At 40.4% G+C, this 26,454-nt stretch overlaps 1 protein-coding gene across 1 annotated transcript; it reads left to right on the top strand.

The window, feature by feature from the left end:
* Positions 1–2,813: 2,813 nt before the first annotated feature.
* Positions 2,814–12,040, top strand: cthrc1a (collagen triple helix repeat containing 1a). Its single transcript, XM_058377223.1, has 4 exons — positions 2,814–3,000; positions 5,276–5,494; positions 9,063–9,279; positions 11,381–12,040. Exons 1-4 carry the CDS (start codon positions 2,866–2,868, stop codon positions 11,521–11,523), a joined length of 714 nt encoding a protein of 237 aa, XP_058233206.1. The 5' UTR covers positions 2,814–2,865; the 3' UTR covers positions 11,524–12,040.
* Positions 12,041–26,454: the final 14,414 nt, after the last annotated feature.

Genomic DNA, 26,454 nt, shown 5'->3' with positions numbered 1-26,454 from the left:
TGATGTTGGAGGATTGTGGACATGTTGGTGGGTGGTAGAGATGATGGTGGAGATGGTGGTGATGTTGGATTGTGGACATGTTGGTGGGTGGTAGAGATGATGGTGGAGATGGTGGTGATGTTGTTGGATTGTGGACATGTTGGTGGGTGGTAGAGATGATGGTGGAGATGGTGGTGATGTTGTTGGATTGTGGACATGTTGGTGGGTGGTAGAGATGATGGTGGAGATGGTGGTGATGTTGGATTGTGGACATGTTGGTGGGTGGTAGAGATGATGGTGGAGATGGTGGTGATGTTGGATTGTGGACATGTTGGTGGGTGGTAGAGATGATGGTGGAGATGGTGGTGATGTTGTTGGATTGTGGACATGTTGGTGGGTGGTAGAGATGATGGTGGAGATGGTGGTGATGTTGGATTGTGGACATGTTGGTGGGTGGTAGAGATGATGGTGGAGATGGTGGTGATGTTGGAGGATTGTGGACATGTTGGTGGGTGGTAGAGATGATGGTGGAGATGGTGGTGATGTTGGATTGTGGACATGTTGGTGGGTGGTAGAGATGATGGTGGAGATGGTGGTGATGTTGGAGGATTGTGGACATGTTGGTGGGTGGTAGAGATGATGGTGGAGATGGTGGTGATGTTGGATTGTGGACATGTTGGTGGGTGGTAGAGATGATGGTGGAGATGGTGGTGATGTTGGAGGATTGTGGACATGTTGGTGGGTGGTAGAGATGATGGTGGAGATGGTGGTGATGTTGGATTGTGGACATGTTGGTGGGTGGTAGAGATGATGGTGGATGGTGTAGATGGGGGTTGATGGGGGAGATGAATGCAATGCAACTACACTGCTGCAGAAACTCAGTGACGCTAAAGTGCAACAATGACATCAAGTCAAAGTGTTTCTTATTATTATAAGATCCTATTTATATTAATTCTACTCACTCTTGCTCATGCTCATGCTTGAAATAATTCTGTTCCTGTTCTTGGATCTGGGGATCAGTGTGATGGAGGAAAGTGTTCACCAGAGACGGAGTTTAGACTACAAAAGTCAACTCAAACTTTACTCTAAAATAAATCTTAGCTCCTGCTGAAGAGCATGTGTATTAGAAAGATGTGACTCAGTCACACTGCAGTTTCCTAACAGTGATCAGGAAAAAGTCGTTCAGGATAAATGTGCACATTAAAAACAAATATTTTAAAATGTGTGAAGTGGGAACAACATTAACACATCATTTCTATGGGTTATTGATTGATTGATTAATTGATTTAATTAATGAATTGAGTAATTGATTATGTGGTTAATTACATTCATTTGTTGATTGGTTGCTTGTTTTGATTGACTGAATGACTGACTGATTGATTGATATATTGATTGATTTGTTGACTGATTCTGACTGCCTGCTTGATTGACTCAATTGATTATCTGTTTTTTCTCTTCCAATTTGACCTCAATTATATTGACAGAAACCTGTTATCCTGGACACAAAGGTGGGTGTGTGTGTGTGTGTAAATCAGCTGCTCTTGGGCATTCTCTCTATTTGTAAGAGAGCTTTTCTGCCATCTGGTGTCATATTTCATTACTGCATCCACTTCATCAGTTTTCAATCTTTTAGCCATGACTCCTAATTGTCCATACAGGGACATCTCCAGGCAGCTGATCAGGTCTGCAATGTGGTCACGTGTCTTTCATACTGGAGTTGTATAGTGCTTATGGATGAATGATAAATAAATTAATAACACTGTGTGTGAAATCCACTTACCAACATGGTCATCAGTGGTCTAGCCATCATGATTAGGCCCTTTTTGGTCAAACTCAAAGGTCAAATCTTTACACTTGTCCATTTTTCCTGCTTCTAACATCAACTTTGAGGACAAAATGTTGACTTGCTGCCTAATATATCCCACCCACTAACAGGTGCCATGATGAGGAGATACTCAGTCTTATTCACTTCACCTGGTCAGTGGTCTTGTTATGCCTGATCCGTGTAAGTAATAGTTTAGTTTTGGGCTATAATTTGGGTAATAAGCCTTTTAATATCACACTATCATTAAAAATAATGGAAATTCCCATGATCTTCAGGAGGTTCAGCTGATTTAACTTCCTTTTGGAGACTATTCCAAATATTTCTGAGAGGTTATTGTGTTCAGTTATGTACTGATGTGTGACTTATAAGACTTTCGTTTAGAGATATTAAAGATTTATTCAGTAATGTTTATATTAGAAGGTAAAGTTAAGATGAAAAGGATGAAACACACATGAATCGTTTTTTTATTGGTTATTTGTAATTATTCAAAATGAAATGCTTATTAATTCAGATTAAGGTTTTAATTTACAAACATTTAGAGAAAAGCTAGTGCTTAATTATCTTTCACTTAGCAACATTAGCATTTCTGACTGCAGTGTTAGAATCATTAAGACTTTATTCTCCCTCATGAACTTTATATCACTTAATTACGAAATATTGCAGTCATTTAATTTCGCTCTTTATGACAAGCTGGCGAAGTTTTAAGGAAAGGAAGAAAAAATATATTCATGGTTGCTGAGGTTGAAGCTAAAGCTAATATATGGTTTCTTCTGACTGGAAAATGACGTCTTTAGCAACATTAGCATTTCTGACTGAATGGGTTCAAATCATCAAGACTACTTAACTAATTATATTAAATCTCTGTGTTACTGAATTAAAACTTTACAAAAATAAAATAAATTTTATGTCGTTTTTTAGTCAGCTGTAAAAAATCTTTTATCGTCCTCGCGCGCGTCTCCTTCCCTCCTCCCCCTGAGACGCCACGCGGGAGCGCGCGCGCGCGCGCGCCCTAGAGTCGGGAGCGCGCACAGGGAATTAGCACTCTCTCTGTGTGTTTCTGAATGAAGATGGGAGCCGTGTCTCTGTCTCTGTCTCCGCTTCTCCTCTGCTTCTGGCTCATCTTTCCGCTCTGCACGACCCAGAAAGCCAAGGATAGGAAGAGTGAGAGCGCGAGGGACACCGAGTTCGTGGACAAGGTGAGAAAAACCGGTTCATCATTCACTGGAAATCCAACTCCCGTCCATGCACGTGCTCTCTAACCCAAACAAAGTGTTGATTTTTTTTAATGTTTACTCTTTAAAATGTTGTTTGTTTTTATTGTCCTGTACATAATCCAACCTTTCTCACGTGCTCTTCTTTCTCATGCACAACTCCATTAAGTACTTTTCCTCCTCACTTTAGCGTTGTTTGAAGGAATTAAAGGCGAACTTCATTTAACAAGAAAACACCTTTATACATGTTTCTGTTGAAAGATGTGTGATGTGTTTAGTGAGTCTGGTGCTACATTGTTGTTCTTGCGTTATTCCTTTGAGAAGTCGGTGTCGGTGGTGCGTCTTGGTGACGTCACGGGGGGCATCGTCATTGCTGGAGCAGTTATGATGACGTTAAAGAGGAGAAAAGAAATATCTTCAACATTTCAGACATTTAAGGTTTAATGTGAGTTCTTTAAAAAACAAACAAATTTATTTTCTATGTGGATGCGCTTGAACAGATGTGTACAGATGAGAGGGATGGACGGATTAAAGGACTAAAGTGCCGCCGCATCACTCTCCGAATGGAGCACAGGCATCGTGGGTAATGTGCACCATGAATCGTGCGGATTTTCCCCTTGTAAAAAGTTTATATGATACCAAAAGTGAGTGAGCTGCATGTAACAACGAATCATTGTCCTAGTGGGCGTGGCCTAATAGTCTACAGTTCCAGTGAGACCTTCGTGAGGATGTGATGAAACCTTTTCCTGCTGCTTTAAACAGATCCAGAGCTGAGTCACGCTTTCGGGCGCCTCTGCCGTGGAGAGAACAGAAGGTCTTTTATTGTGGCTCGTCTGAAGAACCAGAGATTTGCATTACAGCTTCCTGAACCTCTGAACCCCCCAACCCGTTACACCCCCCCCCTCCCCACAGGTCTCTCTTTCTCACACACACACACACACACACACACAACTGAAAGAAAGTACAGCGTTTGCTCTATTTAGGGGGGAATTTTAACTTTGCTCGGGGTTAAGTAATCATGATGGACTCTAAAGCCTAAAAAAATACCCATAATGCACTTTGATATTTGTAGAGAACCCAGAATAGGAAACCAATACTTATTAGCGTGTAACTTTTCTCTAAATCGAGGGAAACTGATCAGGAACAGAAAAGAACAAAACAAACTTTAACCCGATGTTCCCCTGTAAAGACAGAGTCTCCTGTCACAGACACAAGTTTTGCACCTGACCTTTGACCTCTGGGGATTTTCAGCATGCACTGTGAGCAAACTGCCCGCTGCGTTTCTTCTCTCTGTCTGGTCAGTGGATGGTCATTTCCCTTCAGCGCCGCTGCCACTTTTCCTTTTGGGCTTTGAAGAATTTGCTTCTTCAGCTCCTGGGAGACGTACAAACACACCCTGGGCTCTGCGGGGTTAGGAGTGTGTGTGTGTGTGTGTATAATGTGTTTTTTGTGTCGTGCTGATGTGCTGTTGTGTTTGTGTGTTTGGTTTCCATTAACTGAGATCCCACAGGAGATCGGTGTGTGCTCTAGACCAGTGTGTTTTAGGTGTGTGTGAGTGTGTCTGTGTGTGAGTCTGTGTGTGAGTGTGTGTGTGAGTGAGTGTGTGTGGACCACAGGAATGTCTGAAACGAGATCATACGTTACAGAGCAGTAATTTTATTTTTTTTGTATTTTTTAACTTACAGGAAATCTCTTTTCTTTTCGATCACATTTTTTTATTATTATTATTTTTTTTTTCATATTTACACTTTTAGTGTATGATGATTCACATTTTTTATTTCCTTTTTATTTTTTTATTTACACTTTATTTTAATTTTATTTTTATGTTTTTATTATTCAGTGTATTTATTTAGTTTTTTCCCGCAAAGTCAGTGAAATGTGACGATCAATTTTATTTTTTTCTTTAACCCTGCACTTTAATATTTATTAATAATATTTATTTGTCATTGTCATTTTTATTTTTCATTTTTTTTTTGTGTTCCTCTAACCCTGTGTACCTCACTCAGTCATGTTTTTTCTTTTGTTTTTGTTATTTATTTTATTGGTCAGTGATCGACGCCTTAAACACTTTCCCACTGTCTTTTATTACTATTATTATTATTATTATTACTATTATTATTATTATTATTATTATTATTATTATTATTATTATTTTAGAATTTTCTTTTCCTGTCTTATTTAGCATTCTTATGTTAAACTGTGTGAAAACTTCTATCCAATATAATACACCATTTATTGGTCTCTCTCTCTCTCTCTGCAGTACAGTGTGTGTGCACAGGGTCCTCCTGGAGTGCAGGGACGTGATGGTAATCCGGGTGTGAACGGTATTCCGGGTACTCCGGGAATTCCGGGGCGTGATGGGGTGAAAGGGGAGAAGGGCGAGTGTGTGATGGAGAGATTTGAGGAACCGTGGAAGCCGAACTATAAGCAGTGTGCGTGGAGCGCGCTGAACTACGGCATCGACCTCGGCAAGATTGCTGTAAGTACTCCATTATTCTGTTATTCCATGATTCCAGCCTGTAACAGTTTTCCAGACTTTTCCTTCCCCTTGTTATTTTTATTAGTTTAGATTTAACACGTTTTTATTGTTTCTTTTCTCTTGTTTTTCTTTCTTTTCCTCCACCTTTCCTTTCCTTTAAAACATCGTGTTTATACAGAAAAATCTTTTCTAATCTTTACATTTTTTTGTTAAGTGTGTTGTGTAACTGTGTTGTGTGTGTGTGTGTTGTGTAACTGTGTTGTGTGTGTGTTGTGTAACTGTGTTGTGTGTGTTGTGTAACTGTGTTGTTTGTGTGTGTGTGTTGTCCGTCTCTGCAGGACTGTACGTTCACTAAGCTGCGCTCGGACAGTGCTCTGCGTGTGTTGTTCATTGTGTGTGTGTGGGTTGTGTGTGTGTTGTGTAACTGTGTTGTGTGTGTGTGTGTTGTGTAACTGTGTTGTGTGTGTGTGTGTGTGTGTTGTGTAACTGTGTTGTGTGTGTGTGTTGTGTAACTGTGTTGTGTGTGTTGTGTAACTGTGTTGTGTGTGTGTGTGTGTTGTCCGTCTCTGCAGGACTGTACGTTCACTAAGCTGCGCTCGGACAGTGCTCTGCGTGTGTTGTTCATTGTGTGTGTGTGGGTTGTGTGTGTGTTGTGTAACTGTGTTGTGTGTGTGTTGTGTAACTGTGTTGTGTGTGTGTTGTGTAACTGTGTTGTGTGTGTGTGTGTGTTGTGTAACTGTGTTGTGTGTGTGTGTGTTGTGTAACTGTGTTGTGTGTGTGTGTGTGTGTGTTGTGTAACTGTGTTGTGTGTGTGTGTGTGTGTTGTGTGTGTTGTGTAACTGTGTTGTGTGTGTGTGTGTGTTGTCCGTCTCTGCAGGACTGTACGTTCACTAAGCTGCGCTCGGACAGTGCTCTGCGTGTGTTGTTCATTGTGTGTGTGTGGGTTGTGTGTGTGTTGTGTAACTGTGTTGTGTGTGTGTTGTGTAACTGTGTTGTGTGTGTGTTGTGTAACTGTGTTGTGTGTGTGTGTGTGTTGTGTAACTGTGTTGTGTGTGTGTGTGTGTGTTGTGTAACTGTGTTGTGTGTGTGTGTGTGTGTTGTGTAACTGTGTTGTGTGTGTGTGTTGTGTAACTGTGTTGTGTGTGTGTGTGTTGTGTAACTGTGTTGTGTGTGTGTGTGTTGTGTAACTGTGTTGTGTGTGTGTGTGTTGTGTAACTGTGTTGTGTGTGTGTGTGTGTTGTCCGTCTCTGCAGGACTGTACGTTCACTAAGCTGCGCTCGGACAGTGCTCTGCGTGTGTTGTTCAGTGTGTGTGTGTGGGTTGTGTGTGTGTTGTGTAACTGTGTTGTGTGTGTGTGTTGTGTAACTGTGGTGTGTGTGTGTTGTGTAACTGTGTTGTGTGTGTGTGTGTTGTGTAACTGTGTTGTGTAACTGTGTTGTGTGTGTGTGTTGTGTAACTGTGTTGTGTGTGTGTGTGTGTGTTGTGTAACTGTGTTGTGTGTGTGTTGTGTAACTGTGTTGTGTGTGTGTTGTGTAACTGTGTTGTGTGTGTGTTGTGTAACTGTGTTGTGTAGCTGTGTTGTGTGTGTGTGTGTTGTGTAACTGTGTTGTGTGTGTGTGTGTGTTGTGTAACTGTGTTGTGTGTGTGTGTTGTGTAACTGTGTTGTGTGTGTGTGTGTGTGTGTGTTGTGTAACTGTGTTGTGTGTGTGTGTGTGTGTTGTGTAACTGTGTTGTGTGTGTGTGTGTTGTGTAACTGTGTTGTGTGTGTGTGTGTGTGTGTTGTGTAACTGTGTTGTGTGTGTGTGTGTTGTGTAACTGTGTTGTGTGTGTGTGTGTTGTGTAACTGTGTTGTGTGTGTGTTGTCCGTCTCTGCAGGACTGTACGTTCACTAAGCTGCGCTCGGACAGTGCTCTGCGTGTGTTGTTCAGTGTGTGTGTGTGGGTTGTGTGTGTGTTGTGTAACTGTGTTGTGTGTGTGTGTGTTGTGTAACTGTGTTGTGTGTGTTGTGTAACCGTTGTGTGTTGTTGTGTAAGTGTTGTGTGTTGTGTAACCGTTGTGTGTTGTTGTGTAAGTGTTGTGTGTTGTGTAACCGTTGTGTGTTGTAGTGTTAGTGTTGTGTGTTGTGTAACCGTTGTGTGTTGTTGTGTAAGTGTTGTGTGTTGTGTAACTGTTGTGTGTTGTTGTGTAAGTGTTGTGTGTTGTGTAACTGTGTTGTGTGTGTGTGTGTGTTGTGTAACTGTGTTGTGTGTGTTGTGTAACTGTGTTGTTTGTGTGTGTGTGTTGTCCGTCTCTGCAGGACTGTACGTTCACTAAGCTGCGCTCGGACAGTGCTCTGCGTGTTGTTCATTGTGTGTGTGTGGGTTGTGTGTGTGTTGTGTAACTGTGTTGTGTGTGTGTGTGTGTTGTGTAACTGTGTTGTGTGTGTGTGTGTTGTGTAACTGTGTTGTGTGTGTTGTGTAACTGTGTTGTGTGTGTGTGTGTGTGTGTGTGTTGTGTAACTGTGTTGTGTGTGTGTGTGTGTTGTGTAACTGTGTTGTGTGTGTGTGTGTGTTGTGTAACTGTGTTGTGTGTGTGTGTGTGTGTGTTGTGTAACTGTGTTGTGTGTGTGTGTGTGTGTGTTGTGTAACTGTGTTGTGTGTGTGTGTGTTGTGTGTGTGTGTGTGTTGTGTAACTGTGTGTGTGTGTTGTGTAACTGTGTTGTGTGTGTGTGTTGTGTGTGTGTGTGTGTTGTGTAACTGTGTTGTGTGTGTGTGTGTGTGTTGTGTAACTGTGTTGTGTGTGTGTGTGTGTTGTGTAACTGTGTTGTGTGTGTTGTGTGTGTTGTGTAACTGTGTTGTGTGTGTGTGTGTTGTGTAACTGTGGTGTGTGTGTGTGTGTTGTGTGTGTTGTGTAACTGTGTTGTGTGTGTGTGTGTTGTGTAACTGTGGTGTGTGTGTGTGTGTGGGTGTGTTGTGTAACTGTGTTGTGTAACTGTGGTGTGTGTGTGTTGTCCGTCTCTGCAGGACTGTACGTTCACTAAGCTGCGCTCGGACAGTGCTCTGCGTGTGTTGTTCAGTGTGTGTGTGTGTGTATTGTGTAACTGTGTTGTGTAGCTGTGTTGTGTGTGTGTGTGTGTTGTGTAACTGTGTTGTGTGTGTGTGTGTTGTCCGTCTCTGCAGGACTGTACGTTCACTAAGCTGCGCTCGGACAGTGCTCTGCGTGTGTTGTTCATTGTGTGTGTGTGGGTTGTGTGTGTGTTGTGTAACTGTGTTGTGTGTGTGTGTGTGTGTGTGTGTTGTCCGTCTCTGCAGGACTGTACGTTCACTAAGCTGCGCTCGGACAGTGCTCTGCGTGTGTTGTTCAGTGTGTGTGTGTGTGTGTGTGTGTGTTGTGTAACTGTGTTGTGTGTGTGTGTGTGTTGTGTAACTGTGTTGTGTGTGTGTTGTGTAACTGTGTTGTGTGTGTGTGTGTTGTCCGTCTCTGCAGGACTGTACGTTCACTAAGCTGCGCTCGGACAGTGCTCTGCGTGTGTTGTTCAGTGTGTGTGTTGTGTAACTGTGTTGTGTGTGTGTGTTGTCCGTCTCTGCAGGACTGTACGTTCACTAAGCTGCGCTCGGACAGTGCTCTGCGTGTGTTGTTCAGTGGCTCTCTGCGTCTGAAGTGTAAGAGCGCGTGCTGTGGACGCTGGTACTTCACCTTTAACGGGGCCGAGTGTACAGGACCCTTACCCATAGAGTCCATCATCTACCTGGACCAGGGCAGTCCTGAGCTCAACTCCACCATCAACATGCACCGCACCTCCACGGGTACACACACTGTATACACACACACTGTATACACACACACACACACACACACACTGTATACACACACACACACTGTATACACACTGTATACACATGCACTGTATACACACACACACACACACATTGTATACACACACACTGTATACACACACACACTGTATACACACTGTATACACATGCACTGTATACACACACACACACACTGTATACACACATACACTCACTGTATACACACACACACACTGTATACACACATACACTCACTGTATACACACACACTGTGTATACACACACACACACACTCTGTATACACACACATTGTATACACACACTGTATACACACATACACTCACTGTATACACACATACACACACTGTATACACACACACACTGTGTATACACACACACACACACTGTATACACACACACACACTCTATACACACACACTGTATACACACGTACACACACTGTATACACACACACTGTGTATACACACACACACACACTCTGTATACACACACATTGTATACACACACTGTATACACACATACACTCACTGTATACACACATACACTCACTGTATACACACACTGTATACACACACACTGTGTATACACACACACACACACACACACACTGTATACACACACACTGTGTATACACACACACTGTATACACACACACACACTCTATACACACACACTGTATACACACGTACACTCACTGTATACACACTCACTGTATACACACATACACACACTGTATACACACACACACACACTGTATACACACACACACACACTCTGTATACACACACATTGTATACACACACTGTATACACACATACACTCACTGTATACACACACACTGTATACACACACACTGTATACACACATACACTCACTGTATACACACACACACTGTATACACACATACACTCACTGTATACACACACACACACTATACACACACACTGTATACACACATACACTCACTGTATACACACACACTGTATACACACACTGTGTATACACACACACACACTCACTGTATACACACACACACTGTATACACACACACTGTATACACACATACACTCACTGTATACACACACACACACTATACACACACACTGTATACACACATACACTCACTGTATACACACACACACACTATACACACACACTGTATACACACATACACTCACTGTATACACACACACACACTATACACACACACTGTATACACACATACACTCACTGTATACACACACACACACACTGTACACACACACACTGTATACACACACACACACACACACACACACTGTACACACACATACTGTATACACACACACACACACTGTACACACACACACTGTATACACACACACACACTGTATACACACTGTATACACACACACTATATACACACTGTATACACACACTGTATACACATACACACTGTATACACACACACACACACTGTATGTACACACACTGTATACACACTGTATACACACACACACACTGTATACACACACACACACACACACTGTATACACACACACACACACTGTATACACACACACACACTGTATACACATACACACTGTATACACACACACACACACACTGTATACACACACACACACACACACTGTATATACACACACACACTGTATACACATACACACTGTATACACACACACACACACACACACTGTATATACACACACACTGTATACACATACACACTGTATACACACACACACACACACACACTGTATACACACACACACACACTGTATATACACACACACACTGTATACACATACACACTGTATACACACACACACACACACACACACACTGTATATACACACACACTGTATACACATACACACTGTATACACACACACACACACACTGTATACACACACTGTATACACACACACATTGTGTATACAGTCACACACACACGCACTATCTACACACTGTATTTAAACACACACACACACACAAATAATATATTTGTAATCTCTGTTGAAGTCCTTGATTACACGAGTCACTGTGATCACTGTGTGTGTGTATTGTACAGTGGAGGGTCTGTGTGAGGGAGTCAGTGCTGGTCTGGTGGACGTGGGGATTTGGGTGGGGACGTGTGCTGATTATCCGCGCGGAGACGCCTCCACAGGCTGGAACTCCGTATCCAGGATGATCATCGAAGAGCTTCCCAAATAACTCTCTCCTCCATCCGGTCAGCTGGTGGTCAGTGAGGTGGAACTCAGAAACACAGCCAGGGAACCTCCTTCATCACCGTGTTCCTCTGAAATTTCATCACTGTGTTCCTCCAAGCAACACAACACACACTATCACAAACAAACAAACAAAATATCTCACTTTTAATTCCCAGGTCTTCCAATGTGGGGCGTGTCCCCGGGAGGCTGGTGGGTGTGTCTTGAGCTGGAAGACCCACCCACCAGACGTTTCTGAGTAATACCCAACTTCTTTTACCTACTTGAAGACTTCCAGATGTGGACTTCCAGCCCCCCCACACTCACACTCACACTCACACTCACACACTCACACACTCACACTCACACACTCACACACTCTCACACGCACACACTCACACACACACACACACACTCACACACACAGTAAGATTTATTTCCACTGTGTTTGGTTTGTATGTTCAACTTGTTCTCTTATTTTTCATTCAAATAAATGAGAGTGTTTTATACACACACACGCGTGAGAGAGAGAGCGAGGAAAGTTTTTGCTGATGAAGCAGAACTCAAGCAGCCACCGCACTGTAAAACACGGAGTGTGTGTGTGTGTGTAATGCTGGGAATGTCAGACCCACTGAGTGTTAAAGTGCTTATACAGCTGTTGTGCCCACATACACACACACACAATGTATAACTGCAGAATTAAAGATGGTGTGTGTGTGTGTGTGTGTGTGTGTGTGTGCAGTAAGTTAACTTAAAGTGTAGGAAAAATGTGTGAGAAAACGTGAAATCCGTGGTGACCTGAGTCACAGTGGTCACCGTGGTGTGTGTGAGAGAGAGAGGTAATGACCCTCTGCTGACCACATTTGTTGTTGTAGTACATTTGTTGTTTTTATATTTATAAGTTTCTTTTCTTTTAAGGTGTTCTTTTGAGGTTAAGGTTAGAGTTAGGTGTGTGTGTGTGTGTGTGTTTCAGGTGCAGTTATTTCCCACTTTCTCTGGAGTAGACATTAAAAGTCCTCATGAATGAGACACATTGTAAAGCTGGAATGAAATAAAACCAGATTTATTTCAGCAGGATTTTGTAACAGTTATAAATGATGAGTGTGTAATATATCTACTGACCTCACGTTTGTCCAGTTCATCTGGAGTCTAAGGCTTAGTCCACACGTACACGGGTATTTTAAAAAAGTTTTTCCTCCTTCGGTTTTATCTCATCCCCATAAAAACGCAAAAACGCGGTCTGAAGCACTGGCAAGAGCATGCGACACCAACAGGTGGCGATATAATCTCCCCCGTAAAGCCATGTTGGCCAGACACCAACTTCACAAGCAGTGTTGCCAGATTGGGCGGGTTTCTGCCCAATTGGGCTTCTTTTGGTCACGTCTCACCGGGAAAAAGTGCACTGGGTGGGTGGATAAAATCTGGTCTGGTTTTTGATGCAACTGGCGGGTTTTTATTTTTGACTATAAACATGATATTTTATTAATTTTCTATTCAAACGATTAAATAAAGTGTAATATGTAATTTTGACATTTTAATTATATGGTTCAGTTTAGCCAATAAGGTTCAGGAGAGTCCTGTCCAGTCAGACTTCAGTCTTGATTAGCGGCTTATTGTAATCGTTCTACTCGTTAAGCCGATATCTCAAAGTTATTAACTGTTATTGTATTAGTTATAACAGTGTGCATTTTGGGCTGGTATTTGTTTTAAATGGGCGGATATTAATCTGTAGTTGAGCTGGAAATCTTCAGTCCAATCTGGCAACCCTGTTCACAAGCCAAAAATCTCCAGTTTCTCTGTCTACACGATAACACTGAAACCAGAGTTTTTAACAAACTTCACCCTGGCAGGAGTTTTCAAAAATATTCGGTTTCAGTGACCAGATGCTGCGTGTGGACGAACGGCCAGACCACTTAAAAAAAAACTTCGGTTTTAAAAATACCCATGTTCGTGTGGACAGGGCCTAAAATTCTCAGATTCAGGAAGTTCCTCAGACCAGATTCATGATCCAGTGAGTAACATGAACATGAAGATTTGGTTCTTTCACACATCATGTACAGAGACTTCACCCTGCTGCTGGTCTTCATCCTGCTGCTGGTCTTCATTCTACTGCTAGTCTTCGTCCTGCTGCTGGTCTTCATTCTACTGCTAGTCTTCGTCCTGCTGCTGGTCTTCATTCTACTGCTAGTCTTCGTCCTGCTGCTGGTCTTCATCCTGCAGCTGGTCTTCTGCTCTGCAGCTCAGCAGTAATCATGAAGGATGGTGAGGTGAAATTACAGAAGGGAATGTTTACATCATGGTAATGAGAGGTGTTTCTGCTGCTCTACACAGGAACTGCTCACTAACTGAAATCAACCTTCTGAATGTTCTCCATGAAATCTCTGCTCTCTCTGTGTGCTGGTGCTTCACTGGGGATTCAAGATCTTCACCAGTTTATTAAACTGTACAAATTTATAACAACATCTCAGTGATATTCACTCCAGTGCTAAAGTTAACACACCTTTATGTTTACATTTATAACAGTTTAGTGTGTTTGGTCTGTCTGATGTTTCATCATGGTCATATTTAGAAACAACAAACTGGTTAAACATGAAGAGAATAAAGTTTAATATGAGAATAAAGAAATAGAAAGGAAAAGAATGGAATGCCAAAACAACATCATCATCATCAACAACATCATCATCATCAACATTAACAACATCATCATCTTCATCAACATCAACACCGCTGCAGTTTAAGGTTTGAACAAGGTGAAAATTTTGGTTTAATACATGAAATGATTAGACGATTGGATAGAAGGAAGGACGGAAGGAAGGACGGACGGAGGGAGGGAGGGAGGGAGGGATGGATAGACAGACAGACAGTATTGGATAGATGGATGGACAGATAGATAGATAGATAGATAGATAGATAGATAGATAGATAGATAGATAGATAGATAGATAGATAGATAGATAGATAGACAGACAGACGTTGGCATCTCTCTTGATATATACACTATATTGCCAAAAGTATTCGCTCACCCATCCAAATAATCAGAATCAGGTGTATAAAATCAAGCACCTAGGCATGCAGACTGTTTTTACAAACATTTGTGAAAGAATGGGTCGCTCTCAGGAGCTCAGTGAATTCCAGCGTGGAACTGTGATAGGATTTCTCTTCAGCTCTTGTTTCTGCTCCTCCCTGAAACACACCTGCCTTCTTACTCCATAATCTAGTCTCATTACAGGGGGATGAACCATCAGCTTCTGACAGACAGACGGACGGATGGATGGATGTTGGCATCTCTGTTGATTTAGGGGCGAGTCTAGGATTTTCATTTAAGGGGGGCTCAGCCCCCAATGAGGGTATAATAGTGAAAAATAAAAATAAATAAATAAAGGTTTGACTAACAGGGAAGGATGCTAAACTTATTGCAGCATTCCACTGTATTGCACAGATGTGTATAACATTTAAGTACTGAAAAAGCAAACTTGAAGCAGCCTGTGAGAAGCAGGGACACAGATTTTCCAGTGACTGTTTATCACTGTCTTTAATTATTTCTGTTCATATAACTGTAGGGTAATTAATGCCACATGCACAGTAACATGTTTTCATGATGTTAAAGAACTGAGTTCATTAGTGGACAATAGATGATTAAATACGCTGCTACACAACTGACATGTCTACATATGAAACTCTGGCTTGTGGTCATTCCGGGAAGTGTTGTCCATTACAATAAGAGGATTGACCTCAGGATAGAACAAAACTGACATGGACGATGTTCATGAGATAAATACTGAAGGTACTGAAGACAGAAGCTGAAGATCTTAATGTTTTTTATTATTACAGGAGAAAGGATCTGCACCAAGGAGGTCAGGGTGTTGATGGGAATTTTCCTCTATGACTGTGAGACACGTGAAACCTCACTGGGTAAGTTCTTGTTGTGTGATAGGAGAATGATAGGAGGAATAAGAATAATGAGAAGGAAAGTCAATAACATGAAGATGATCTTTAAAAACAGAGCTCCTGGAAGCGCTGGATACTGGAGCGGAGGAAGAGGATGAAGCCATCAGTCAGATCATGGATGAGGAAGAGGGAACATCTAAAGCTGAGGCTGAAATGGAGGTGAAAGCTGAGGCTGATGTTGAAGGTATTGCTGAGGAAAGCAGCAGCACTGAAAAGGAGAAGAAGAAACGGACCAGGAGAGGGAGACGAGGAGGAGGAAAGAAGAAGCTCCAGGTCCACAAAGCGGGTATGAATATTAATATCATGTCATGATGTCAATAATGTAGCTGGAGATCTGCTGATATTAAATTAATGAGGAATTGAAGTTTATCTGTTTTAATTAATACAACCTAAACATTACATCATATTTAAAATGTTTTTCAGAAGGAGATTGAGGCTGAAGCTGGAGAAAGCCAGCCAGGAGATGCTGAACCAGAGAACAGTACATCTCCTGAGGAAAAGAGCAGCAGTGAAAAGGAGAAGAAAAGGAGGAAGAGAGGGAGACGAGGAGGAGCAAAAAAGAAGCTTCAGGCCAACAAAGCAGGGATGGATGGATGGATGGATAGTTATGTACCTGAAGATCTGCTGATGTTAATTAATGAGGAATTGAAGTGAAACATTTTATCTGTGTTAATTAATACAATCTAAACATTACATCATATTTAAAATGTTTTTCAGAAGGAGATGAGGCTGAAACTGAGGCTCAGGCAGAAGTTGAGGCTGAAGCTGATGTTGAAGCTGTTGATGTTGAGCCTGAGGTCAAGAAGGAAGCTGAGGCTGAAGCTGAGGATCAAGTTGTTGAGCTTGAGGCTGAAGCTGAGGCTGAAGCTGGAGAAAGCAAGCCAGGAGATGCTGAACCAGAGAACAGTACATCTCCTGAGGAAAAGAGCAGCAGTGAAAAGGAGAAGAAAAGGAAGAAGAGAGGGAGCAAAAAAGAAGCTTTCTCTAATTCTGTCCCACAGCCTCAGTGGAAGACGAGTCCTGAGAAGATCAGCTTCAACACACACACCAGGACAAAATTAAAAATGTAAGGGGATGTGATGTTAGGATTGATTTTATCCTCTAGTACAATTCTTCTAGTCTACTGGATGTGTTCTGTTACTGAAGATGTTTCACTCCAATCAAAGTGGCATCACCAGGTGTGAACGGATTTGGGAGATTCCTCAGCATTTGGACCTCATGGTACATAGTGACTATAAAGAGGATTTGGTTCACTGTTAATGAAGTCAACTTCTGAAATGACTTGACATCACTGTAGGTAATAAGGTTTAAAACTGGGAGTGTCAATAGTTTATTTTTATCAGTTAACTAAATGGAAAGTAAATGAAGAGAAATCCAAATTAAATCAATATTCAGTGTACAAAACTAAACTCTGATCATATAAAATCCCTGACTCTCTGCAAGTGTACAAAGTGTGCAAGATGCTAGTTTGAAGGGTAATCACACCACATACAGATTTCATTTAGAGTTTTTTCTTTTGTTTGCTCTCTTTGCATTTTGTAAATTGATAAAAAAATAAACAATTAAAATATATATTTTTTGAAAGCATGCTTACTTTCCAGCATTTCTTCACACCTGCCTAAACCTTTGTACAGTAGTATATTCATCTGGCACACAGTGTCATACAAACTCTGAATCTCCAACCCCAGAAAAGGTAAACATGCTAAACACCAAGACCCCATGCACTTATCTAACATGTTTGCCTTCCACCTCCATGGTAGGTGTCTCGTTTCCCACCGACGCCCTGTATGTGGGGTTTACAGTCTCACTCCTTGGTACTGAGGTTACTTCCCCGTACTCCAGTCACCTAACCCCATATGTTGTAGGCTGATTGGGATCTCTCTCTCTCTCTCTCTCTCTCTCTATAAGAGATACTCTGGTATGAATGGTCAGTAACATTTTTATTATTGTAGCTTAATTTTGTATTTCTCAGACCTGGCCCAGTCCTGAAGTCACCCAGCACTGCAGACTTATTTTATATTCCCAGTACACATGGATTAGTCTGATTTGGGTGCATCAGTTAAGGGTCAAATTCAAAACATGTAGTGTTGGGGGACTCCAAGTCTGTAAAGCACAGTGATGTTGTACTCACATGTGACACAGTAACTGGTCTATAATACTGCAGGTGTGTAAGGTGAGAATGACCCGGTCACAGGCTCCTATCCGGGATATATCTGTTCTGTGTGGTCAGTGCATTCTAGATGTCTCCTTGTGGAGGGATGAGGCTGGGGCAGAGCTCCATGAAGGGTACAAGGTGGAGCTTACCCACCTTCATACCACCATCCAGCCTAATGGGAAGGACAAATTCAATTCCTCCACTCACACCTCTGTCAAGGTACACAATATAATGCTAACACACATGAGTTATTTCTCTAGACAAGTCTTCTACAATTTACATGAAATTTATTAAATTTGTTATTAAATAATTATAATATTGATGACAGTTTTGTTGAAAAAGTTTGTTCATTTTTCCTGTCTGTGTTGATTATCCTTTAGTTCTGTACAACAATCCTGTTGTGTTCTATATAATTCTGTTTCTATTTTATAAATGTTGTATTTAATTGCAGGTCACTAAGCAGGTCACTGATGTTTTTGTCCCATACCCAGTGGTGGAAAGAGTACTGAAAACCATACTCAAGTAAAAGTACCATTACTTCCTAAAAAATGTAGTCTGAGTAGAGTAAAAGTACCGGTCCTAAATACTACTCAAAGTACGAGTAAAAATTAGTCACGATAAAGTACTCCAGAGTAGAGGGTATTATTCTGTGAATTCTGTTCCACCTCCTACACTGGAAATTAAAACTATAGCTTACACTGTCATACTTTTATGAAGGTTTCTCAGTAAAGAATAAATGAGAACTGTTTTATTTACTGCTAGCACTGAAAATCCAGGCCTGTAATATTTGAAGAAGAAACCAATAATCAGGTAACATTTATGACCACCATTCTGTAGAGGTCTTCTTACAGGTTAATAAAAAATAGGGGACACAAAGGATCGTACATCAACAATTTAACGTAAAAGATCAGCCTGTAGCACAAATTAGAAAATTAACCTGAAGTGAACAGAACACGTGTTAACTGAAGTCTCTCAACATGAATGCAGACTTGCAGAGATTTTAACGTAGGGGTCAACAACGAGACTATATTCTGAAACTGTTGTTCAGTTTTACTCTGAGCCGATTCTCAACATTTGTACTGACCAGTCTCGCTCGTTTAGGGGTAAACAGTGTTTTGGCACCCTGTCTGACCACTCACCTCCGAAAAGCAACAGCCGAGTTTATGGAAAATTAATCAATAATTTAAACATAAGAATGTAAAATTAAAATAAATGAATAATAAAAAAAACCCCTGAAAAAACACATAAAAAATATATGACCTATTTATTTACCTGCATGTTTTGTGACATTTAACTGACATCAGACATGAACATGAGAATGTGTTAAATTATTGAAATAATAACTAATAAAACAAAACTTCAGGGGATATTGAAGTAAATATTTTAAGTCAAAGTCTTGTTTACAATTACGGTCAATTGTTGCCATCTACTGGACATTTCTTTTCACACTGCTGTGGTACTTCTTGTTCTGTCTAGTTGTGGAAATTTTCCTGGTTCTGGACCTGACCCTCTACTAGTAATGTACTGGGACCTACAAAATGGCGGAGGGTAAATAAATCTCAAGACAAAATGGCGGAAGGTAAATAAATCTCAATACAAAATGGCGGAGGACAAACGGAGCTTCAGTCACACTGTCAGCAGGCTAAAGAGCAGTAGCTTACTAGCTAGCGATAACTAAGTTAGTCACAAAAACATATAATCTCACTATTTTACAGTGGCTACATGTACAATTTATCCATAAGGACTTTTATAACTTTGTTTTATTTTTAATTTCAGCGTAAATCTGAGCAGCAATGAGCAAAGAGAGGCTGCTGTGTAAATTTCTCTAAGATAGTTACTAAGCAAAACCACTTAGCGACGGCAATTAGCATGTTAGCTTAGCCACAATCGAGCTAGCATTCAGTTTCACAAATCCACTAAAATAAAAATATCCCAGAAGTAAATTATCGCTTAGCTTAAGTATAACAAAATGAATGAATTAATAAATTGGTAGATTAAACATTCCATCTGAATAAATAACTAGAAAGAAGCAGTTATTGCATTATTGATTATATTGTGAATGTAAGTGTTAAACATTTATCTAATAATCAGCATCAACAGATCAAAGCTAATTCAGCGAAGACATTAGTAACACACTGACCCTGTTTCCTCTGATGCTGTCAATAAAACACCATTTTATTAAATACACATTTATTACTCTCATTAAAATCACTCACAATCCAGCCTTTACAAAGGATTTTTGTTTTTCTTAAGATGAGGAATATTTTTCTGGCATAATGAGGAAATATTTTAAGTCACCAAGGCAAAAAAATAAAAATCTAAATAAAAATCAGATTTTTTAGACATAACATGAATGATAATATTAATGTTATGTGTAAATGGTAATTTTTTAATAAATATAATTTTTTACCTTAAAGTATAAACACTTTGTCCCACATTGCTCAGGAGCAGTATGTATTATATAGAATAAAATGAAACTTATTGTTTATTGATTGTTTTGTCCACAGCATATAAAACTATATCAGGTGTCAGTGACCCTCAGGTGACCTTACAGACCAAGTGAAGGTACCCTGTTGTTATAATAATAATAATAATAATAATAATAATAATAATAATAATAATATGTTAATATTATGCCACTGTTCATGTTTTTGTGTTTGTGGATGTTTTCAGGAATCTCTACCTCAGTTCCAGCTGTTGTGTTCAGAAAGAAGAGGGAAACATGGACTACTTCTCCATCACCACCGGTGTGAGACAGGGGTGTATTCTCTCTTCCTGAAAAACCTTCATTTTACCAACATCACACTTCTTAGGGCCTTGTAGAAAAGGATGCAGGACATGACAAGTCTGGAAGATGAAGCAGTCAAGGTTGGACTCCAGATCAGTGGAAACAGAATGAAAATCAGGAGAATTTAATATTTTATATGGAAGAGTTAAAGCTAGCATACGGCTTTCGGTTACGAATCACTGTGACATTCATCTAATTACTAATACACCAGATATTTTCTGTTAACAAAGTAAGAGGAGAATGAGTGACTCTTTAAGTAGTGCACTACATATCTCCAGTAGAGAGTGATTTGAGATGGAACCGGTGTCATGTGACCATAAAAAGATAACGGAACAACAGATGAGTCAGGTCAGGTTTTGTACTGTTGTGTTACCGCATGGTCCTGAAGGAAGAAACCACATTTCACTCCAACGTACACAAGCGATATAGATATACATCTGACATGTTGTTGGAAATTTGTTCAGATTTTTCTTCCATTTTCAGTTCAGTTGAAAGTCTGTGAATGGTCTAAGGTGGTAAAGACACTGATGATCTTCTTCAGGACAGGAAGTGAGGTGGAGTGTTTATTTCAGGTGGGGATTAGTGACTGTTCCAGGGAGAGGTTGAATATCCCCCTGAACACCGGTGCTGCTGCTGAGTGCAGGCCATAAGGAGCCGAGCCGAGACGCCGTCCGGTCCTGCTGCCTTAGAAAGGTTCAAACTGACCACTTTCCTGATGAAATACTCAGTGTAGATGACTCAGTTCATGTGCAGAAATAATCACTCCTCATGGAGAGCAGACAAAAGTCACGTTTAATAGATTTTTATTAATATAATAATAATAATAATAATAATAGGGGAATAGGGGAGTTGTGACTATGTATTTTTGTTTTTAGTGTGTGTGTGTGTGTGTGTGTGTGAATAAAGTGTAAATAAACTTCATTAATTTAATATCAGCAGATCTCCAGGTACATTACTGACATCATGACATGATATTAATATTCATACCTGCTTTATGGACCTGGAACTTCTTATAATTGATCTTTCTTCCTTGGCCTCATGTCCCTCTCCTGGATCTTTTCTTCTCCGTTTCTTTGCTGGTGTTTTCCTCAGCAACATCTTCAGCCTCAACTTTTCCCTCATCTTTAGCCTCAATTTCCAAGTCGCTTTCAGCCTTGGCTTCTGTCTCAGCTTCAGCCTCAACTTTGGCTACAACTTCAGCCACAGGATCAGCCTCGGCTTCAATGGGAGCTTCACCCTCAACGTCAGCCTCAGCCTCAGCTTCAACATCTGCTTCAGCTTCTGTTTTCACCTCAGCTTCTGCCTCAGCTTCTTCCTCAATTTCCACTTCTCTTTCAGCTTCAGCCTCTGTCTGAACTTCAGCCTCAACTTCAACCAAAACTTCAGCCACAGGTTCAGCTTCGGCTTCAATGGCAGCTTTGCACTCAGCTTCAGTGTCAGCTTCCACCACAGCCTTAGTGTCAACAACCGCTTCAGCCTCAGCTTCCACCTCAACTCCTGCCTGAGCCTCAGTTTCAGCTTCAGCTTCTTCTGAAAAAAAAAAAAAAAAAATCATGATTGGCATTTTAAATGTGATGTAATGTTTAGATTATTTTTAGTATTAATTAACAGATAAAATGTTTCACTTAAATTTTTCACTTAATTTAATATCAGCAGATCTCCAGGTACATTACTGACATCATGACATGATATTAATATTCATACCTGCTTTATGGACCTGGAACTAAAAAAATAAAGCTTTTTTTTTTTTTAAAAAAATAGAAAACGTGAAAATCGTTCATCTGAAATATTAAGACGTATGTGAAGGTTAGCTGAAAATAAATGAACCACAACTCCCAACATGGATACCAGAGACATGTTTATTACATGAATTAAAGTTGTGTCGTAGGACAACATGGTTTAGAAAAGATACAGACTGGTAAAAAAATACTACTACCACTACCACTAATAATAATAATGGTCATGTGACTATGAATAGTGATTTATTAGTAATAATGATGGTCATATGACTATGAATAGTGATTTATTAGTAATAATGATGGTCATGTGACTATGAATAGTGATTTATTAGTAATAATGATGGTCATGTGACTATGAATAGTGATTTATTAGTAATAATGATGGTCATGTGACTATGAATAGTGATTTATTAGTAATAATGATGGTCATGTGACTATGAATAGTGATTTATTAGTAATAATGATGGTCATGTGACTATGAATAGTGATTTATTAGTAATAATGATGGTCATGTGACTATGAATAGTGATTTATTAGTAATAATGATGGTCATGTGACTATGAATAGTGATTTATTAGTAATAATGATGGTCATGTGACTATGAATAGTGATTTATTAGTAATAATGATGGTCATGTGACTATGAATAGTGATTTATTAGTAATAATGACGGTCATGTGACTATGAATAGTGATTTATTAGTAATAATAATAATGATGGTCATGTGGCTATAAATAGTGATTTATTCAGATGAAAACATTACACAAAAAGGTTGAAGGTTGAGATCTCCTGCTGTCCATGACTGAAGTATGTTTATTTGAATGATCTCAGTATTGGGTCTCCTCTCTGTACACCTGGAGGTTCTACTCTCACTCACTACAATACACAGTGACATGAAGAATGATGAACAGACCCAGTCCCATGTTTACCAGGACCATACAGGATCCATACTGCATGATATGAAGTACTTTACTGGACTTATCTCAGTATTGGGTCTCTACTCTGTAGAGTTACAGCTTGAGTCAGTGAGACTCTGTGGAGATCAGGGCATTCATGTGTCTTTGTTTTATTTACTTTATTTTATATTATTTATTTTCATTTCCTACCGGGTGATGTCAGTAGATACTGGAGAGTTGGGACTCGAACCCGGATTTCCCGGAGCAAGAGGGTCTAGTTAAGGGAAACGGACAATATGCTGTATTTAATGATGCCTCTTCCCAGTATCCTACAGGATACATACTGCAGGAGTCACCATTTGAAAATATGGACACTTTTGTTTTAAATAAGTCAATTAAAATGAATTAGCCACAATTTCCTGTAAGCAGTATGAAATATTGGGCTTGTTTTCTTGCTGAAAGCCCGGTGAGTATCGCATAGCATGTTGACTTTTAGCCCGTAGCTTGTAGCTGTGGATGATATGGTAACAAGAAATGACACCATACTTGATATTGTTGTCTAGATACTTTTCATAAGAACCAGTGTGGAGTGTGTGAGAATGATGAATAATGTTCACATGCTTTGGTGTCTTTTTGTATCACTGCAAATGAATACATTTCATATTTTATGCGCTAATCGCGTTAGCACTTAATGCTAATCGCTAGCTTGGTCTGTGCTGTTTGTAAGCCTTGGATTGGCACAAATAAGTGATCTCTCTCTCTCTCTCTCTCTCTCTCTCTCTCTCTGTTTGCAGGAAGAAGGGATGTTCTGTCAGAAGGAAACTTAATGACACCCTTGACCTTTTAAATGAGGCATGTACATATAACAACCTAGCACTTAGCTTTATGTGTTAGCATTCTGAAGTCTGTATTTATATATGTAAAAAATTTTGGCAGCTTTCATATAGTTGGTTTTGTTTTATCAAAGACTTGCAAATATTTTTAGTATTGAGCTTGGATGCCCATTGTTTAAAGAAAAAATGTTTAGACTCGAACTGCATACACATATGTCTAACCCTCAGACCCAATGATTTTATCTGTGATGGCAAATGTATCATATATTGCTGTTTAGGTGGAACACTGTGGTCTGGAAAAAGCTCCTTCCATGCTTCGAATGATTTTTAATGAATAACTTTAACCTAGACACAGTTGCAAGGCTAATAATAGGTACAAACACTGCACAATTTCTGTTAACTCAGTTATTAGTTGTCTATAAGCACTGACTTCCAAATTCTCCAAAACAAATGGCAATATCCTTAGCAGCACAAGCATTTGCCCAGATGATCGTTTTAGTTTACCATCAATTGACATTAATGTATTAAGTAGAAATTGGGGATGGACGATCCATTTTCTGGCTAAAATGGGGAGGCCTATGTATCAAGTTTTTAAAAAATATATGCTATAATGTCCACGTGAATAACCTGATTAACAGAGGTACATATTAAAATATTATTAAATGATTATATAAATTGTAAATCATCACTGTCGTATGTTAAACAAATGTTTACAATGTATACAATGTACCACCCCTCTTGGTGTAATGGTATCTTCCAGTTGAAATTCTGAAGCGTGCAGTCCAAAGCAGTTGTCTTGCTTTTCACCTGTAGCTGGAAGTCTCTCTGACTCTCAGACGCTCTCTGACTTATTCTGACTCTCAGACGCTCTCTGACTTATTCTGACTCTCAGACGCTCTCTGACTTATTCTGACTCTCAGACGCTCTCTGACTTATTCTGACTCTCAGACGCTCTCTGACTTATTCTGACTCTCAGACACTCTCTGACTTATTCTGACTCTCAGACGCTCTCTGACTTATTCTGACTCTCAGACGCTCTCTGACTTATTCTGACTCTCAGACGCTCTCTGACTTATTCTGACTCTCAGACGCTCTCTGACTTATTCTGACTCTCAGACGCTCTCTGACTTATTCTGACTCTCAGACGCTCTCTGACTTATTCTGACTCTCAGACGCTCTCTGACTTATTCTGACTCTCAGACGCTCTCTGACTTATTCTGACTCTCAGACGCTCTCTGACTTATTCTGACTCTCAGACGCTCTCTGACTTATTCTGACTCTCAGACGCTCTCTGACTTATTCTGACTCTCAGACGCTCTCTGACTTATTCTGACTCTCAGACGCTCTCTGACTTATTCTGACTCTCAGACGCTCTCTGACTTATTCTGACTCTCAGACGCTCTCTGACTTATTCTGACTCTCAGACGCTCTCTGACTTATTCTGACTCTCAGACGCTCTCTGACTTATTCTGACTCTCAGACGCTCTCTGACTTATTCTGACTCTCAGACGCTCTCTGACTTATTCTGACTCTCAGACGCTCTCTGACTTATTCTGACTCTCAGACGCTCTCTGACTTATTCTGACTCTCAGACGCTCTCTGACTTATTCTGACTCTCAGACGCTCTCTGACTTATTCTGACTCTCAGACGCTCTCTGACTTATTCTGACTCTCAGACGCTCTCTGACTTATTCTGACTCTCAGACGCTCTCTGACTTATTCTGACTCTCAGACGCTCTCTGACTTATTCTGACTCTCAGACGCTCTCTGACTTATTCTGACTCTCAGATGCTCTCTGACTTATTCTGACTCTCAGACGCTCTCTGACTTATTCTGACTCTCAGACGCTCTCTGACTTATTCTGACTCTCAGACGCTCTCTGACTTATTCTGACTCTCAGACGCTCTCTGACTTATTCTGACTCTCAGACGCTCTTTGACTTATTCTGACTCTCAGACGCTCTCTGACTTATTCTGACTCTCAGACGCTCTCTGACTTATTCTGACTCTCAGACGCTCTCTGACTTATTCTGACTCTCAGACGCTCTCTGACTTATTCTGACTCTCAGACGCTCTCTGACTTATTCTGACTCTCAGACGCTCTCTGACTTATTCTGACTCTCTCTGACTCTCAGACACTCTCTGACTTATTTTGACTCTCAGACACTCTCTGACTTATTCTGACTCTCTCTGACTCTCAGACACTCTCTGACTTATTCTGACTCTCAGACGCTCTCTGACTTATTCTGACTCTCTCTGACTCTCAGACACTCTCTGACTTATTCTGACTCTCAGACGCTCTCTGACTTATTCTGACTCTCAGACGCTCTCTGACTTATTCTGACTCTCAGACACTCTCTGACTTATTCTGACTCTCAGACACTCTCTGACTTATTCTGACTCTCAGACGCTCTCTGACTTATTCTGACTCTCAGACGCTCTCTGACTTATTCTGACTCTCAGACGCTCTCTGACTTATTCTGACTCTCAGACGCTCTCTGACTTATTCTGACTCTCAGACACTCTCTGACTTATTCTGACTCTCAGACACTCTCTGACTTATTCTGACTCTCAGACACTC

The sequence above is a fragment of the Hemibagrus wyckioides genome, linkage group LG24, assembly GCF_019097595.1.
Source record: "Hemibagrus wyckioides isolate EC202008001 linkage group LG24, SWU_Hwy_1.0, whole genome shotgun sequence".
Lineage (NCBI taxonomy): Eukaryota > Metazoa > Chordata > Actinopteri > Siluriformes > Bagridae > Hemibagrus > Hemibagrus wyckioides.
The sequence above is the reverse complement of the archived record's forward strand: the minus strand, read 5'-3'. Positions and strand labels throughout refer to the sequence as shown.

What these genes read in the sequence shown, in the direction of transcription:
- cthrc1a (XM_058377223.1), top strand. Translation starts at nt 2,866, where the DNA reads ATGAAGATGGGAGCCGTGTCTCTGTCTCTGTCTCCGCTTCTCCTCTGC. An exon ending in ACACCGAGTTCGTGGACAAG is followed by an intron (nt 3,001 to 5,275) that starts GTGAGAAAAACC and finishes CTCTCTCTGCAG; the next exon opens with TACAGTGTGTGTGCACAGGG. An exon ending in CATGCACCGCACCTCCACGG is followed by an intron (nt 9,280 to 11,380) that starts GTACACACACTG and finishes TGTATTGTACAG; the next exon opens with TGGAGGGTCTGTGTGAGGGA.